Here is a 19,009-nt window from a genome sequence, read left to right on the forward strand (position 1 = left end):
GTGGGGCAGGCGGACAACGTGGAGTGGCGGGAAATGCTTTCTGACTGAAGGAAAAATGATGTGTGGCTGAACTCGCATTCAAGTTCTCATTGGAGCAGACACCATTTCTGCGAAAACGCCTCGCTTTGAAGTGGGGAGCTGCTTTAGGGCTTCACTAAAACGGAGCTGAGAAGTAGTCCGGCGCAGGTTTGCTTTTCTTCATTAAACCCAGTGAGTAAAGGGCGTCTTATTTTGACTCGACTTGAATTCTGTAAAAACACGAAAGACGACACAGAGAAAAACTACTAGACCAATCAGGGTCCTTAGAGGAGATGGAGGCAGGGTCTTCGTGTGGTGTTTTGGCCCTGAACAGGTTAGCATTGTTCAGGTCGGGACTGTAGTCCTCCGTGTAGATTCTCAGTCATTCTCAACCGCACCAATCAATTATTGAATCAATAATTGAATTAATTAATCAATTAATCAATTATCAAGGCAACTGGACTGTTCTTGTTGAAGGAAGTTCTAAATTGGTGAAGGCTTGTTAAGTTATACATTTTAGAATTGAAGAAGCCTTTTGGATTAAAGGTGAAACCTCTCCAACAAAGAAGAAAAATCCAGTTGCCGCTTTTCAACCTTTGTGGACTGCCTGTATTAGTTAAGACTCTATTTACGCTTTTCCAAACAGTTTCTATACTTTCGCGCCCAGATTATTATTATTAATTGTTGTCTCACCTTTGATGGGTGTAGAGTCCAAAGTGGTGTTCCAGTATATCCTGTCCATTTGAAGATGTACTGACAGACTTCATGACAATTTAGTCTATCAGCGAATTTCCATCATCAACGGTGTAGATGACTGACCTTCACTCCATGAAGAGGATTAGAGTACTCCGTTGTAGCAAACTGTAGCATTCCGACTCAAAGATGTTTGAGCAGCAGCAACGTCAGTCATGAAGTCGTTGTTCCCTTTTTAGGCATTTATTATTCATCTTTAGGGGAGGGAAAAAAAAAAAAAAAAAAAAAAAAGGGAATTTAGACATCTCAGCCTTGAAGCGTAGTTGCTGGCTCCAGAGACAGAAAGATAATGTGCTTGTATTTAATGCCGCAGTAATACTCCTTTGGCATAAAGAAGCAACATGGAGGCGTTCCTCTTGACAAATCTCCCTCAATGTCGAATCCGTCACCACGTCAGCGAACGTGCCGTTCCACGGCCCATTTCAACCGAGCATCAGCTATCTGTAATGCGCGTTATCAGCTGGAAAATGCACGACTTAATCGCTGAATTGATTCATTACTTAAAGGTTTCGTGAATGAATGTGATTCGATGAATCAATCCGAATCACGGCGGAGACCTGTAGCGGTGTTTTCAAGGTAATCAAACCTTCTTCAAATGACCTCCTTGTGTCGTGTGTCTAGTGGCACTTGCTGCCCCAGCGTGTGTGTGTGTGCGTGCGTGCGTGCGTGGACTCTCTAATATTTCACTTGCCGTATTGATTGTGGGACTGTAAAGTGTGCGCTATTGCACCCTGCTTTCCTAAAGTTCTATTGATTGTGTTTTGGCAGGGCGGTGGGACAATAAAAGATGGCGGGGGGGAGGTGTCTCAGTTGGCGTGAATGGAAAGCTGGCTCTGAGGAGCCAGTCTGCCTCCCAGTTTTGACTCATCGGGCTGCGCGAGCCGAAATGTCAGGAAGAAGACCTTCATTCCTGCCCTTCCGCCCGTGAAGTGTCACGCGCAAATCCCAGCGGTCCAACCAATCTGGACTGATACTCTCTTACTTTGAATCACTCAATCGCCTACAACCTTGGACGCGTAATACAGATTGTGGTAGAATGCGGTAGAGCTGGATTGGTTTCAGTTTCGATGTGCACTGAGGATATGAGGCATTCCATGGAGTGATTTTAATAACTGCAGCTGTATTTTTAATTACAGCCTCAGTAGGCAACCAATGGGCTGTGGGAGAGAGCAGGATCAATACTGTAGATTGTGAGTGTGGTAAGGCCACGCAGAGTAAGGAGGACCAGAGGAGGGCCAGCAGTTTTAGAGGTTAAATACTAGTTGAGTCATTTGTCTATCTGCTTGTCAACAGGCAAGGCAGATACCCTCTCAGATCAGCAGTTTCCTCTCTGTGAAAGGCGGGTTCTCTTCGGTGCATTCTTGCAGCAGCGGCAACATGTCCATCTCCACCATCGCTCACCAGACAATCCCACCAAAGCCCCGTGTGTATTTACCCAGATGTATAAGCTCAGAGTGCTGATTGAAGGGCACCGAGATGGCCCCCGGGTCAGTTTTATTCACGCGCTAACTCTCCAGACTATTGATTACACGGCGCTCGAGTGTGCTACATCCTCGCCTTCTCGAGGAAATGACGGGTGAGAAGTGTGCTTACCCTCCTGCGCTTTCAATTTGCACTTTCCTGCTGTGGCAAAGGTAGCGATAAGGTCATCCCGGCGGTCGATCAATCGTCGTGTCTCTGTTCATCTCGCTAATCAATAGGTACTTAAGAAGTTTGATTGTCTTTGAGTCCGCAGTCATTTGAATGGATTTGGAAACAAGGCTTTTTATTTCTTTCTTTTTTGTCCCTGCAAAGGCTCGATCCCCGAGGCCCCTGTGCCATAAATGTGGCGTCAGTGATAACAAGCTCGGTCATGCTTTATGGATCCGCTGCGCTGGAACATTTTTCTCGATTTCCATCTGACAGAAATCAAGGTTTAATCTGACATTAGCTTGGTGATCGTGCGTGAGCTCACCTTGGCTTCGTAAGGGGCGTAATATCACCAATGCTGTGGTGCGCCTCCGAAAGAAATCGCATGTTTCTTTTTGGAAAACTAATGCAAGGCTTTATCGATTCAAACAAGCCGAGCCACTTGCCTTTTCTCGCCTGTCAGATTGTGTCTAAAACAATTTCATAAAGATCATTATTTTCTTTCTGGGGATGTCTTGCTACTAAACAAGATCCCCCCAACCTTCTTTCCTGCCTTTTGTTGCCACTTATAAAGCTCTTGTGCGCCAATAGAAAATGAATTAGAACCGAATCTCAAGTAATGAAAATCACTAAATAGAAAACGCGACGCCACGACACATCCCGTTAGCTTGTTGCACCCCTGAATAAATTGCTCGCGGGTTTCCAATTCCTATCTCTACAGCAGAAAATGGATTTATACCAGTGTAAAGGACAAGCTATAACATGATGGGTCATAACAGGGAGGGGGATTCATTCATTGTCTCATGCCAGCATGTAGATTGGAGGGAAAAGTGCCTATTAGTCATGCAATGCACAATGCATTTTTCTGGACCACCACTGCTTATCATTGACAGAGTGTCAGAATGCAATCGTTCAGGTTGCAGGAATAACATCGCCGTAGTGACTATATGTTGTTTCCCTTATTTACTTCTTGGTCTCATGAAGTGTCAATTCAAGGCAGGAAGTGTCTATTAAAAATGGAACGTGCTATCTCTCCCAATGCACTTAACTAAGTCCAAATGACTCAGCTTTTGAACGGGAACTCTTGTCCTTTTCTGTATTTCATATCACAAGAACACCAGTGACAAATATTCAAATATAAGCTAAATCTCTTTCTTCTCTCTTTCAGGGCTTGTAGGGTATTTTTGTAGATTTTCTTAAACAAATGAACCAAATATATTTTTGGGCAGTGTATGTTTATACTAGGAAAGGGACCAATAAAAGGCCTTTTCTTTCTGTTTTGCTTAGATTTATGCTTCCGTGGCAGTGGCAATTGCCTCATAACTCATAATAGCGTTAGTTAGCGGCTGTATACCCACAGGACTCTTGATTAGGTACAGCTACCGTGTCTAATCCAATGAGATCCCATGCATAGAAGCCCATATAACGAGAGCTATTAGTTTAACTATATGTTTATTATTGTATTTGTTGAACTGCACTGTTTAATATTGAGGAATGTTTCTATTATGCTGCCCCTTATGGCACTGAATGTGACTTTAGTATGATAAATGTCAACTACAATAACGGCCACATTCTGAAATGTATATTTGTGCCACCCGAGCGCTATTAGTCGTAACTATAGCAACTGCTGTGAAGGAACTTTCAGCATAACTGCGCCACTCACTTTTAATAATTGTTTACAGTGATGTATTTACTTCCCATTGAGTGCGTTTATTTTATAGCTTATCTCACATCAACTGCAAGGAAGATTCGGAAGAAAAAATGGCAAAGAATGAAAAACAGCCAGCGATCTTGCTTCTTCATCATCATCACGGTGCATTCCACACAGGGCAGAAGGACTTCATTATTGTACCTGCAGGGACTATTTCAAGCAAAATACAAAAACCTTCCTTCTTTTGCTGCATTGTGTCTTTACAGTCTCGGAGAAAGGCCCGTTCCTCACTTAGAAGTAATGCAGGCATTATATACTGTAAACGCAATAATTTATACGCCAGACTGACAGCCGCAATGCTATAAACAGCTTGGGCCTCTCAGAGTTTTCTCATCATCTGAGAAGTAATGCACTTTTTGTTTGTTATGCATCGATGTGACCCGACTCACATCTTTTTTCTTCTCCCCTTTCAAATGAGCAAACTTCCTTTGCCCACTGCATCGACACGTCTGCTGTTTCTCCTTCCATATTTCAGCGCTTATTATCACCGAGAAATTCACAATGAGGCTGTAAAGCCGACGATTTTAGATAGGATGTTTCAAGTACTCACACACGCACGCACAAAAAAGTAGGGACGGGAGGGTATAAAAAAAAAATAATCATTTGATTTTAATAATCACATGTATTCAGCAAAGGAAATATGCCGGCGTGGCACATTTGCCTTGCTGAACAGACAAGAAATTATACCTCGTGCGCCGCCACCAAAGCCAGACGATAATAGCACATCCAATGAGTTGAAAGAAAATAAGTCTTGTGGGATTCGGGGAAAGGGAAAATACTTCGTTAGATCAAATGTTGTACGAAGGGCCTTTGGGTGCGACTGTACACTGTGTCTTTCTGTACACTTCAATCACACATCCAAGTCGTGGCCTTAAAGCACCCCGCGCATGTCAATTTAGCTTTGACGTACACAGCAGAACTGTACAAACCGCCTGCCTGCACGCTTATGTGTATGCATAAGTACATTGCAAAATTACCAATGATCAAACAGACTGTGGCAGTACGCATCACATTTTAATGCTTGCAGAAAGCACATAGAAAGTCCTTTTTTTTCTCAGGAGCAATTAAAAACAAGGGCTTTACAGTTAGCATATGTCATAAAACACCATAAGCAACTGTTATTAGATGGATTTCCCACCAGAATGTGTTTGTGGATATTTTGGACATAAATCTTACTTCGGCGTGGCAAGAAAAATAACCGATATTTCTGAGGTCAGGGGAAAACGACATCATCAAATCATTGCATTGATGTTTAACACTGAAATTGGTGTAAATCAAAATTTAATGGCTAATTTTTTTTGTCATACTTTGTAGTTAGTTGTTATTTAAGTGAGATGCACTGATATCAGAGGTCGAAAGTACCAACTGTGCCGGCTGGTTAAGAGAGCATAACCAGCCATTTGCTTTTTGGCCCAGGTAGAAACACCCTTTTTTGCACAAATTGCTTCCCTAAATTGATGGACTTTAAATGGTTGCTGAGCTGGCATCTTTGTGTGTGTGAGAACACGCATGTGGTTGGCGGAGGAAGGAGGAGAAATCCGTCAGCTGCTAATGAAATAATTGGCTCCAAGCGCCGCACAGACACACACAAACACACACTTCCACAAATAGGAATGAAATGTTTTTTTTTTTATAGATAGATAGATCCACACTCACACACATATACATAGTGAGTACAGATAACAGCCAGTGGAGGAGCCCAATGCGCCATCTCCTTAGGTTGCGGCTGAAAATGAACTAACCCGTGCGGCAGAGAACGGGCAGGCGGCAACGTCGGCAAATGAGGTGGAAAAGGAACCGACGGGTAAAATGTCGAGCCAAAAGAAGACGAAGCACACTATGCAGGAGATGCTTTCTTGCTGGTCACAACATCAGGCGCACTTACGCAAAATCCCGTGCGCCGTCTGCATCGCGGAATGCGTCGTTTTGTGTTTGTCTTGTACCCAATGAAGTCTTATTTGTAAAAAGGTTCATGAAAGGAATCAAATCAAGTGGCAATGGATGGAAGATGGGTCACGTGGAGTTGCAAATTGTTGTTATTTATTCATTATTGTGGGTGGGAGGGTTGCCATGGCAACATAGGTAAGCAGCACGCATGGATCGGTTATGTCTTATTATATTGTAAATTGTTCGTCCACTCATTCCAAACCACTGCGCTGTGAGAGATGACCCAGTTGCAGTGAAACGGTCTGGAAATCATTTATTTATGACAAATAATATAGCTTTGTTCATCTGTCTATGTCAGTTACATGTAGTGACATTAAAGACTCTTCCTCTTGATGCCAGAAGGTACATTTAAGCTGTGTATCCAAACAGGAGATTTCACACAAAGTATATTTGTGAGTGAATTGGTCATTATTTCAGTCCAGTCAGTACTCGGTGGTGTTCCGTGGGACTTTTGTGTTGTAAAATAGGTACCTGGGCTCAATTAATATTGGGAACCACTTGGTCAGGCAATATTTAAAAGTTGTAGGTTTAAATTACTGCCAGCTGAGACACTCCCAAAAGGTTTGAACAAAAATAGTCATACTCAAATTGTGGTACGGGTACCAGTATTGGTCCATGGGCTCCTTCAAGTTGTATGCGAAAGAGTCACAGTTCAGTTGTATTTAACTTTGAGGTTCAATACATTTGCATTTCATCTTCCATAACTGTTGGCTTTTTAAACATTTATTTGGATAGAATTTTTAACTGTTATGTGCAGTACATTTGAATTGAAACATTATTTAAGTAGAGCGTTTAATTTTCCTATATGTAAGAGCATCGCTAATGTTCTAACTGTGCGTAATGTTACTTTGTCTTTCAATTATTGTGAAACATACTCTTTCGGAATAAAGCATCTTGTTTTTGATGAATACTTGGCCCGACTAAGCTACTGTATTTTACGTTTGCCATGATGTTGGTAATCGGAGAGCTAATGATTTTTTTTAGGTAGTTCTCGGTTGTAAAAAGTTTGAGAACCACTGATTTTGAACAAATAACAAGATTTTGAAATAATTAATGCATTACCTACCTTGACTGTTTAATATGTGGCGCTCGTAGCGGCGCGATAAAAATGTCCCGTCCCGACGAGGTGAAAGGTGAAATCTTCATGACACGTTGCTCCCGCTGCCTGTTTGCATTTTAATCACTCTCCTCATTACTGCGGAACCTAATTGCAGAGAAGTCACACGGAGTAGCAGGTTATATAATATTTGGCTCATTATTAGTTGGCCTTGCACACAAATAAACAGCAATTTGAATGCAAAAAGTTGTTTCACATGCAGGCTTCGGTTTCGACACACCGACACGACGCCTGCGGTGCGGTTTAAAGCGGATAAATAAAATGGCCTCCGTGACCATTCCTCATCGGGGCCACATTTTGCATAGCGTGAGGATGCGGCAGTTTGACTCGAGAGCCGCTTGATATTTTTACCCACCATCCTTAAAATAGTCCCATAATGGTGCTGCGCAACTACATGTGTATTGTGGTGAAGCCCTGTGGAGTGTGTGTGTGTGTGTGTGGAGTGTGTGTGCGCGTGTAGTAGAGGAGCTCGTGAACATCTCCGCAGGGGTCTTTTGTTCGGTCGTGTAACGTGTGCGCATTGGTGTTTGTGTCATTCCATGCGTTGACCGTGTATTTTGACGTGCACCTGTGTCGTCGGGCACAGCAGTCAGTGCGTGCCTGCAACACGCAAACACAAGCAGTCAATCATGAGGCGAGAGAAGGGGCTGAGAGAGAAAACAAGAGGAAAAAAAGAAGCCAAAGCGTGAGCGAGAGAGAGAGAGAAAAAACATCAGAACTAATAAGAGCAGCAACACCACCTACACTCTGGTTACCGTGGAAATCCAATTTGGGACGTTTCCTCCCTTCTTGTTCCTCTTACTGCGCTTCTGCATTGGCTCAGATGGAGCCTGCATACCAATCACGCCGGCCCCGGCACCGCCTGCGCTGGAAATGGGCAGAAATAAGGGTTGCGGGACCAAGAAAGAGCCAGCGACACGGGATGAATGCAAGGACATGGAAGCGACTGGGATGAACGTTTAACGTGACGACCGGTGGACGACTGAGGAAAACGATAGTGTAAATCAAGATCGTGTTTTCGTCTTTCTGCGTCCTGCTCCGTAGACTCATTTCATGGACAGGAATGTGCATACTGAATAACTGAATGAGTGGGAGCCGAGAGCTTGGTGTCCACCAAGCAGAACGGTTCGATTCAAGGTCTATTGTAAAAGGGCCTACAAAATCTACATATTACAGGATCCATCCATCCATTATCTGAGCCGCCTATCCCAACAAGGGTCGCGGGAGCGCCGGAGCCTATCCCAGCTGTCATCGGGCAGGAGGCGGGGTGCACCCTGAACCGGTTGCCAGCCAATCGCGGGGCACTATTACAGGATGATTTGGTCCATTTGTGGCCAGACGTTTGCTCGTCCGATTTCATGAATGAAACTGAAGGTACTGATACTGTGACTCTTAATTATATTGATGAGTCGTCGCCATCCCTACTTGGAAATGCCTGCTGGCATTTATCCCTGTTTTTGAAATCGGAAAAATGTTGCATCAAATACAATGTAAACAGGTATTATCTTTTCTTGCACTTTAGTATGTACGATCTTACTGACTGGAGATCAGTAAGCTTACATATTTTTTTGTTATACTTGTATGTTGTATTTATTCATAGACTATCTAGTTAAGTTCAGTGTAAGACACGCAGTCCTCATGCAGATTAGACTTTTGTAGGACATCTTGAAGTGGTAAAGCTGCAGATTTCATTATTATTGTAATCTGCACTTTAGTTTATGTGATTTTTATCCAATTAGTTTACGCCACACTCGTTTGGCAGAATTTTGTTAAATTGTTGTGGTGAGCGCTTACAAGGCTGCAAGTCTATAGCAAGTTTGCAACTGTAATTGAAGTAGATAAATCAACCATCTTTCATATGAATTCATTCTTAATTTGCCCCTACGTTAGCATAAGCCTAACATCTTTGGGTTAAATAAATCCCAACTGTGACAGTGAAATGGAGACAGGCTTGTTGTGTATTAAAAAAATAAAACACCACAATAGCTCAATCATTAGAAGGGAAACTCCATTTATACATTTTCCTTATTTTTTTTTATGGTGTAGCCATAAAAAGAAGGCCAATTCTTGCATTAGTCCACTGGAGTTCAGTTTAATCTCTCGAGCTCCTCCCTTTATGTATGATATCACTGCAATAAAATAGTGAAAAACCTGCACGCCATGCAGGACCAAACTGCAGTGATTGGCCGATGCGTGGGCTTTAGTGTGTTCGGCCAGTTTCTTAAAAGTCTAAGCCATTTCATTTGCATCTGTAAATGATGGCCAAGCGCCGCCTGGTAATAACAGCGGCTGCCTGATGTTGAAGCAAATGAATAATTTATCATTTATGCCGCACCGAAGTGAGCACATCGTCTCCATTAAAGCACATTGACTGTGTGCGCGCTCGAGCTTCTAGCCCCCGCTGGCTTTATTACTAATGCACACACGCATACACACACACACGCGCGTACACACGCACGTACACACATCTTCATAGATGTAGAACTTCCTCCTCGTACTTGACATGCACCATTCCTCACTTGTTTTTTTTCCCCCCCTCTCTCCTCGCGTCCTTATTTCCTCCTCTTTTGTTATGCTAAATGCTATAGTGAGTGCTGCTATCTCCTCTGAAGGAGCACGCAGTGTTGGCAAAAGGAGCTGAGAATTCGGGTTGGGATGGATTTCCATGCTGTATTCTTCCTCGTGCGACCCTCTTATGTCGCTTTTCTGCATTCAAACATAAATCATTTGCCGCTGCGACACCGTCAGCCCCTTGTCATCCTGCTGTTCGATCACCTTGATGCGGTCACGTACTTTTTCTCACTGTCCTATGAATGGAACGCTTCATGTCTTGCCCTCATTAAATGGTCCAGGTGTACATAATGCTGTGGGTGGTGGTTGTATAACAGTTGAATCATAATTTTAAAAAAAAACATAGAAGTGGTGGGAAAAAATTTGATGTTTGTCAGTCACATTTTAATTTTCTTTGACATTTTGTGGAATGGAGGTTGACATCAGCTGCCTGGAACAAAGTTAGCTGAGCGCAAGGCATTCCACAGTGACTCATGACAAATGAACTTTAATGAGCCCGTCACATATTTTTCAGGTCATCTGAATGTGTCACCTTAATATCCATCCATCCATCCATCCATCCATTTTCTGAGCCGCTTCTCCAGCACGCCGGTGTGGAGTTTGCATGTTCTCCCCGTGCCTGCGTGGGTTTTCTCCGAGTACTCTAAATTGCCCATAGGTGTGAATGTGACTGCGTTTATATGGGCCCTGCGATTGACTGGCAACCAGTTCAGGGTGTACGCCGCCTCTCTCTGGAAGAGATAGCTGGGATAGGCCCCAGCACACACGCGACCCTAGTGAGCACAACGGTACGGAAAATGAATGAATAATACAACAATAAACAAATGAAATTCAATAATTTTCCCCACCTCGGGCATGACATCATGAGACCGTGTTCTCTAAAACTGAAAATTCTGGAACTGGAATCTCTTTCCGATCAAGGTCCATCTCAGTTTTACTCCATGGGCCATACTTCATATAGGAAAAAGTATAATAATACTCATTGTTATTGCATACAGTGGGTTAAATGCAGGGTTTTCTTTAAGAGCATATTGTCTTTAGCTTAGCACGGTTGGCCGCATCAAATGGACTCTTGGGCCGTAGAGTATATGGCCCACAAGCCATAGGTTCCCCACCTCAGTTCTGTCGGTTTAGTATTCTTAATAGCAGATGTAATGTTTCAAGTGAGTGCATACGATCACATGAATGTATATATATATATATACAGTACGTAAGTGTGTGTCTGTATGTGTGTGTGCGTCAGCTCCCTGTCATCATCCCAGCAGCCAGGTTATCCCCTCCTTCATCATTATCTCCACACCAGCTCATAAATCTGCGTGCTGATAGCGGCGCTCCGGTGTCTCAATGCATATTCATAGCAGCCCAGCCTAAATATTCATGAGCCGGCGTCTGGCCAAAGCCGCTCAGAAAGTGAAATATAAGGCGTACTTTGCCTTTTTACGGCCTTGTTTTCGCTGCTGTTTGTTGCAATGTGTGGGTATAGGGGTGATGTATTTGCATGTCTCAAGGAGAATTACCGTGCACAAGTTTTCCACCAAGTCACTGATGGTGTAGTGGTGCACTCGCCTGACTTTGGTGCGGGCAGCGTGGGATCAGTTCCCAATGAATGTGAGTGCGAATGGTTGTCCGCGTCTATATGTGTGTGCCCTGCGACTGACTGGCGACCAGTTCAGGGCGTAGTCCGCCTTTCGCCCGAAGTCAGCTGGGATAGGCTCCAGGGCCCCGCGACCCTAACCAGGATAAGCGGTGTTGACAATGGATGGATGGCTGAATGGATGGAAGTTTTCCACCACGGAGCAAACTACACGGACCACTTCACGGAGGTACCCTCCTCTTGGGTTCCCCACCCCGAAATTGTTCAGTGGCTTTTTACCAGTGATGAAAAATGAGCAGAGTAATTATTTTATTTTGCTGGTGTGGTAGCCATATATCACGGTTTTGCCACGAGATGACATATTATCATGCAGATTAGATCATTTTTTTCCCCCACAAAAAAGTAAACTTCAATGCATTTTATCAGTTCATTTGATTCCATTTTGAATCTATCATTGACATCTAACGTGATTTCTGCCTGGTTGAATCCAGCTTTTCTTGTGAAGTATGTAGAAATTAAGACAGCCAAGCTTATGAGTTCCATTGTCTCTACATTACGAAACAAAAGAAGCGAGTCGCGGTGAGCTCCAATTCATTTCATTCCCCGGATGAAGAACGTGAGAGCGGCATGATGGCAGCCTACTTCCAGGATGTCAGAGTCCTGTCAGAAAAAAAAAAAAAAAAAAGGAAAAAGCTCATTCATCGCAGCGTAGTGCGCTGTGTGAAACCGAAAATATCCGACTGTATGTATCCCAAAACATCTGCCACATAAGCAAATAGTTCTGTAAGCCTTTAAGAAGTAAATGTAGGCTCATAAGACTGGGGTAACTGCAATGTAACCCAATTATATATGCTGTGCATAACCGGCCTTCGGGGAATTCTTCTATTAATGTCCTAGTTCCCTACTGACGTCTAATGTGCTTTGATTTTTCTTGCGCCTTCATTTTGCTCCAGCCTCTCGCACTGTATACGTGCTAAATTAGCCTTTTTATGATACAGTGTCTTTTCACCTCTTTAATACATCCAAAGAGAATCTGGTAATAATTATCCCTTAAAACAGGTTGCTGGGGGTCCGCGGGGTCTCCTCGGCGCGTGATTGTGAAAGTGCATACTGGAGTTGCGATAAATAGTCGCAAAAATAAAATAATAATAATCATAATAACAGTAAACTTCCCCTTTAAATTGTATCACAATTTATTGAGTAGGATGTCTAGGGCTATTCAAATAATTTCAATCTTTAGTACAATTTTTTTGTTTTTTTTTTTCACATCTGAATATTTTACCGAATGAATGTGCGCGAGTGTGATCTTTAACCCGCCGCATTGCCAATGCATTTAAAGATTTCAAATGGACTGCATTAAAACTCAAAATTGAATGTATTCAAACTGGTTGTCAGGAGACACGTAGGCTCATAGTACATTATTGTACTGATTAAATACTTGAGTTTAAAACTGACCTTATTCTGATTGCGTTTGGCTTTACTGGACAGTTTTTTTTTTTTTTATATAAATAGTCCAATCAGGCTTCAAATACAGCAAGTCGTATGGAGATGAGACGTGACCTTTCGGAATGAAAAAAGTCTTCTGATGGTCACTCTGGCCTCAGGCCTGCCTCGCATCATCCCCTTGTTACAGCTCATCTTTTGGAATTAAAAGCACTGTTGTGTAAATGACAACAAACGGATCGTGTTTGACAGGCTGTCAGTGTATTTTGACAGCCTCACGTCATCACAGCCCACACTCATCAGCAGGCGGTAGCGCTTTTCTGCAACTTCCGCGCACAGCTGTCGCTCAAACAAAACGGCACATTGGGTATTTTAATTCTCGACGAGCCAAAATGTGTCTCAGTCCATGTGTATATTTGTGCATATACAGTAATCTCTCGCTATGTCGCAGTTCACTTATCGCAAAGTCTGTGTATTGCTTTTTTTTTTTCTTAGTAGGTCAACGTAGCGCAGTTACTCACCTGCAAATCTCTGTTACAGTTAGCTTTATTAGCTGTCTATGTTTAAAATGATATGATACATGATATGATGCAGCAATGACTCACATAATGTCAATTGGGCTCTTTTTTCTTGGCAGAACAAAGAAACCTTTACTGAATATTCTCAACTCACACTTTGGGTGAAACACCAAATTGCTCGAGGATGCAAAGAGCATGACCGGGAAGTTACAGTTTAAAACACAAGCCACAATCAGAGTTTTATGAAATAAAACAAATACCAACCTTAGCCCGACGAATAGCTAACGGACACACTCATAACAATATGGACAGAAACAAATCTGAGTAAAGAGCAACGTTTAGCTGGATTTTCTGTTTTAACGACAGCACTGTCGTTAAAACAATCGTTTTAACTGGAGTTAAAAATAATGGCATGCGCTTGTTTGGAGTTTGTGAATGGTGACCTCAAGTGGAAAAATAAAATACCTGCCTCGATCACGTATTGGGATTCAATTGCATATATGAAATGTATAAATATATATAATAATATAAAGAATAATTGCTCGCTACTTTGGGGATTTCATTGATTGTGTGAGTTTTCTGTAACGTGACCCCCACGATAAATGAGGGTTGACTGTACGTGAATGAATTCCCACTCAACAATGGTTTGACACCAAATGAGCTCTGTGCTTCATTAGTCGGTCGCCTGTCAGCAGCATTATTGATGATTAGGAAAAGGGAGCTTTTGTTCACGAGAGATCCAATCATCTGTCTCGCTCATTCAAAAGGCAGGAGAGGAACAATCTCGTTGACTTGAATAGCGCAGGCCAAACGTGATTTTGTTACTGGTTTCCCATCTTTTGTCCCTCTGCTTCTTCTAAAATCTCTTCCTCCTTGTCCATCTTCTGCTTATTAAGTCAAAGAAACAGCAAAGTCCACCATGAAATACTGTCTCTTGCTTTAATTTTGATGTTTTCCCACATAGATTTAATAAGGTAAGTTACAGCTGAGCAAACCATATTACTATAAGATGGGTAGGTTTTGTTATGCAACGTGTCTATCTCAGAATCTGCAGTTTATAGCAATACGTTTTCACGGGCTTTTCCGGTGGATTTACTTAATATAATGTCATATGTTTACAATGTGTTTTAAAAGTGTGTTTTAATAAGTTGAACTGTTTAAAACGTGAAAATGTAATTTCGAAAATTCGGTATTGATATGGTCGCTAGTGGGTGTGTCCAGAATGTATTCCCGCGATAAGGTCGCCGTAGTTATCTTTGCAAATGCAGACTTTTGGATATACCGACTGTCGTAGATCCCATTTGCGGTGGCGTACCTAATGTTTTGTCCAGCTGTCGGTAATGAATGCCTTTGGGCTCTCTCAATCCAACAGAGCGAAGCGCCGTAAAATTTTAAAGCCTCACCAGTTGCACTGAAGGCGACACTGCAAAGCGTAATGTTATTTTACATCCCAGTAATGCAACGATAATGACTTTGGCCTTGAATTGATGCTTTGTTGTTGTTGGGGTTGTTGTTAGACAATACAGTCAATATTGAGTTGGTACTCTCATAACATTTCTTAAACTAGCCATACATGCTAAACTAACAGATTTCACCATAGCCTACTCCATCCATGCATTTACAAGTAAATGTCTCTTCTAAAACATCGGCCTCACCCCAAGTGTCAGTGTTTAATGAATCTGGCATGTTTTGCATCGGGCTCCGTTTTCCTCTCCAAATGAAAGCTGTTTTTTTTTGTTTTTTTTTCTTACCCCCTCATCTTCGGAGCTTCAAAAATGTTACCTCTCAGACCGGTGTGATTGTCGACTCCCTGTTTCTCATGGCGCTTTCGGTCCTATCTGTTGACTCCAACCAACGCACGCCACTGCTGAGTTGCTCAGTCTGTATTTATGGAGGTCAATCACCTAATGGACTGTTTTAAATATGTATAAAAGTGTTAAAACCGTCCACTTTTATTTACTGGGAAACGCAGAAGACCTCCCTCGCACTGTACTCATAAAGTTCCCGCAGAGGCGCTTACGGGGGCTCTTTTGCAAGCGAGTACGGGGTCGCCTCCTATATTTAATGCAGCATCGTGAATAATTAAACAGTTGAGGACCGTCATGCTTTTTTTGTCTTGGGGCTCGGGTCAGAGGTTTGTGTGCTCTTCTTTGAGAGGAGGCAACCTTTAAAGCTCGCGAATATAACGAGAAAGCGATTCTTTATCACCGGAGATAACTGTAACCACAACATATCACAGAGCCCCGCCACTGATTTTATTAAACGCCGTCGTGAGCGTTCCCCTCCGGCTAATAAAATCAAAACAAATCGCACTGGCAAATTGGCACGTTCCTCTAAAGAATTCCCTGTAATTGCTCTGAGATAGGATCATTAACTGCCTGCAGAGCTACAGGTATAAATTGAGAAAGAATATTATGTAAAGGTGTGAGGACAAACAGCAGCAGTGTCAAAATATGGATTAAAAATCAGGAAACCAGGAGAAAGACAGCTCAGAATGTGCGTGTGCGTCTTGATGGTCCAGCTGAGCAGCAGCACAGAGGCCAAGTTAAACGGGGAGGGGAGATTAAAGGCAGCGCCGGGGCCGCAGCCTCTGTATTCAATCAGCACACTGGGCACACCTCAGCCTGCATGCCGATGGAGCTGCAGTGAAAGGAGCCATGCACTCGGCCACTCCCAGACACGAGCGCTGAGGATACTGTGCCACTTCTCAGCCACTGTGACACGATTGAATATTACAAAATCTCAGTTTGAGCAACATCATGTCAATAGCACACTGATTCCCAACCACCGTGTAGTGAGAGATCATTAAATATACTTCATTGCTGCGAACATTTTTTTATTTACGACAAATAATGTGACTTTGTTCATTATCTGTTCCAGTGACATCAAGCCACAGGCAGAACAATTCAATGCTCCTTCACTCGATGGCAGGAGGGACAATTAACCGGTGTTTCTATTACTATTTAACTGATATAAAGTGAAACCTTGTTTGGGTTTACAAAGAAAAATTACCTCCGTTTACACTCTATTTTCAGTTCACGAACAGCGTCGGCATGGACGCGGGAGGCTCAGTTGGAGGCTCAATTGTGCTTTTTCTCGCCCTGCGTAAACACCATTGGCTTTGTGTGTCACACATTCCAGGTAACTTTAGAAGGAACAAATAGCTCGACATGAGAATGATGTTTGTGATCTCGATGAACAGTTTGGTTTAGTGAAGTCTGCCATCTGTACTGTTGTAATAATAATAATAATAATAATAATAATACATCAATTTGTCAACCCCCAACCCCCACCCACGCTTAAGTACCGCCCCTAAGCCCGATTGGTTCACTGAGTGGGTTTGAATAGTAAAGCTTTTCCCTCCACCAACTATAGTTGGTGTCACTGCTGTCCACAAGGTGTCTCTCTCTTTGTCCATAAATTAACTGTATCCCTGAGAATTCAATTGGTGCCTAAAAGTCTAGGGTTTACCCCCCCCACCATACCAAATGGTGATCGTTCCCTTTGATATTACAACGTCAGTCCCCGTTTATGGCTTCGCCTCCTAGCTTAGCCAGAGGATGTATTGTCCTGTAAACAGCAGGGGAGACCGAGAATGCAATTGCCCTCTTTGAAGTAGATAGTTCAAAGATAGTCGAAGCAGTCACTCTGTTACAGCACTATGCTGTACTGCGAAAATGTCTAATAAGATGCTTGGAAAACAATACACCACCCAGTAAAAAAGAAAGCTTCGGTGGATGCGGCGGAGCGACGAACAAATCTTCCCTCGACGGCTAGGTAGCGGGCTCAAGGACGCAACGTCTCAGTCGGTGAGTGTTAACAGCAGAGAGGTGAAAGTCTGTCTGGGTTCCACTTTCAGCCACGGTACGAGAGTTCGCTGGTGTTAGAGAGGCTTTGCGGTCTGTTTCCTTCCCTTCCCTTTCTTCAATTTTAACATGGCTTCTTTTACTGTGTGTGACTGCAAGCTTTGTTTACATTTGCCATGGATACCACGAGCTCAAAATAGCCGGCACATCTCACGGAATGGATTACAACAGGGTTACCAAGCGCACAGTACTAAATGCGTTTTCACTTATTTACATGTTGTACTGTATTTATTTTGAACTACACACCATGAATTTGGAAACCGAGGTTCCGCTGTGTACTTTCTGTGACATTTTTCTTTATTGGTGTGCCTTGAGATTTCGCTAATGTAGAATAATATGTGCCTTTTTCAGTATAGGTTCGAAAAAAACTACAATACTGAATTGATTCCCCACTTGTTCATTGACATCAATAAACAGTTTTTCCTACCCTGCTCTTCTGTCCAAAGATGTCCCACAGGGTTCGGTGCTTGGTCCCCCTCCCGTTCCTCCCCTTGGAAATATCATACGCCGTCACGGCTTCAATTTCCACTGCTATCCCGACAATGTCCAGGTCAATATATCCAGCAAATCTATGGCCTCTACTCCACTCTGAACAACTGCCTCACTGACATTAAATTATGGATGCGAGCCAGCTTCAACTAAATTGCAATAAATCAGACATGATCATCCATCATCGGCCCCAAATCCCTCAAAAAGAACACTTAACAGCTTTTCGCTAAACGTCGACAACTCCACCCTTTGTCCTTCCCCTCACATCCACAACCTCAGAGTTTTTTTGGGGCAGCAACGATTCCTTTGAACAGTATGCCAGTCAAATCACCAGAACAGTCTTTATCCATCCAACCATCCATTTTCTGAGCCGCTTCTCCTCACTAGGGTCGCGGGCGTGCCGGAGCCTTTCCCAGCTGTCATCGGGCAGGAGGCGGGGTACGCCCTGAACTGGTTGCCAGCCAATCGCAGGGCACATAGAAACGAACAACCATTCGCACTCACGGTCATGCCTACGGGCAATTTAGAGTCTGCAATTAATGCATGTTTTTGGGATGTGGGAGGAAACCGGAGTGCCCGGAGAAAACCCACGCAGGCACGGGGAGAAAATGCAAACTCCACACAGGCGGGGCCCGGGGATTGAACCCGGGTCCTCACAACCGTGAGGCTGACGCTCTAACCAGTCGCCCACCGTGCCGCCCAGTCTTTAACCACATTAAAAAAAAAAAATCACCCATCACTTCAGGTAAAACTTTGATCCATGCATTCATAACATCCATAATCCAGGACTGCAGCAGAAAAAAACGTAGCTGCTTCTAAACACTTTGCAATACCACTTTGTGCCTCGATATACAACATTCCAAAAATGTTTACATCATTTCATAGTCTAATAACGTGGCCAATTAAATTTAAAGCATTTCCCATTTGTGTAAATAACATTTCTCTGTAACATACATGCTTGTGTAAAATACTGCGAGATCAAGAATTTTATCATGATAGTAGCACACACACTATTTTTCAGCCTGTTTTGGGGGCGGCGGTCTTATGTCATGCAAATGAGGCAGCGCTTCATTTCTGCTGCGGGTTAATGCTGAGTATTGTTTTTGTTCGGCAGAGGCTACCACGAGTCCAGAGTGTGAAAAAAAAAAGAACCCATAAAGACAGTCAAAGCAGCAGTTCAAGTGCACAGATGAAATATTTTTAAGCTTTTTTAAATCAGTTATGAAAGCTACATCTGTTTGAATATGTCATTGGAATTTCGACAAACACATTTTTCAACATCAAGCCCATTCAATTTAGTTTGCCTCGGACATAGTAGTTACTCAGTTATTCATATTTCATATTATCACGTGT

At 42.9% G+C, this 19,009-nt stretch overlaps 1 protein-coding gene across 8 annotated transcripts in view; it reads left to right on the forward strand.

Moving 5' to 3' along the window:
* The window catches only part of tafa5a (TAFA chemokine like family member 5a), a 99,899-nt gene that overhangs the window by 39,671 nt on the left and 41,219 nt on the right, over positions 1–19,009 (forward strand). Inside the window, exon 1 of one of the 8 annotated variants that reach the window (XM_061667311.1) lies at positions 8,646–8,665. The exons of the other annotated variants lie outside the window; for them this stretch is intronic. Within the exon in view, the coding sequence (XP_061523295.1) occupies positions 8,647–8,665 (19 nt within the window). The 5' untranslated portion in view covers position 8,646. Of the gene's footprint in view, positions 1–8,645; positions 8,666–19,009 lie in introns of those variants that run through there. 8 annotated transcript variants of the gene reach the window in all.

Source organism: Phycodurus eques, chromosome 22, assembly GCF_024500275.1.
Source record: "Phycodurus eques isolate BA_2022a chromosome 22, UOR_Pequ_1.1, whole genome shotgun sequence".
Lineage (NCBI taxonomy): Eukaryota > Metazoa > Chordata > Actinopteri > Syngnathiformes > Syngnathidae > Phycodurus > Phycodurus eques.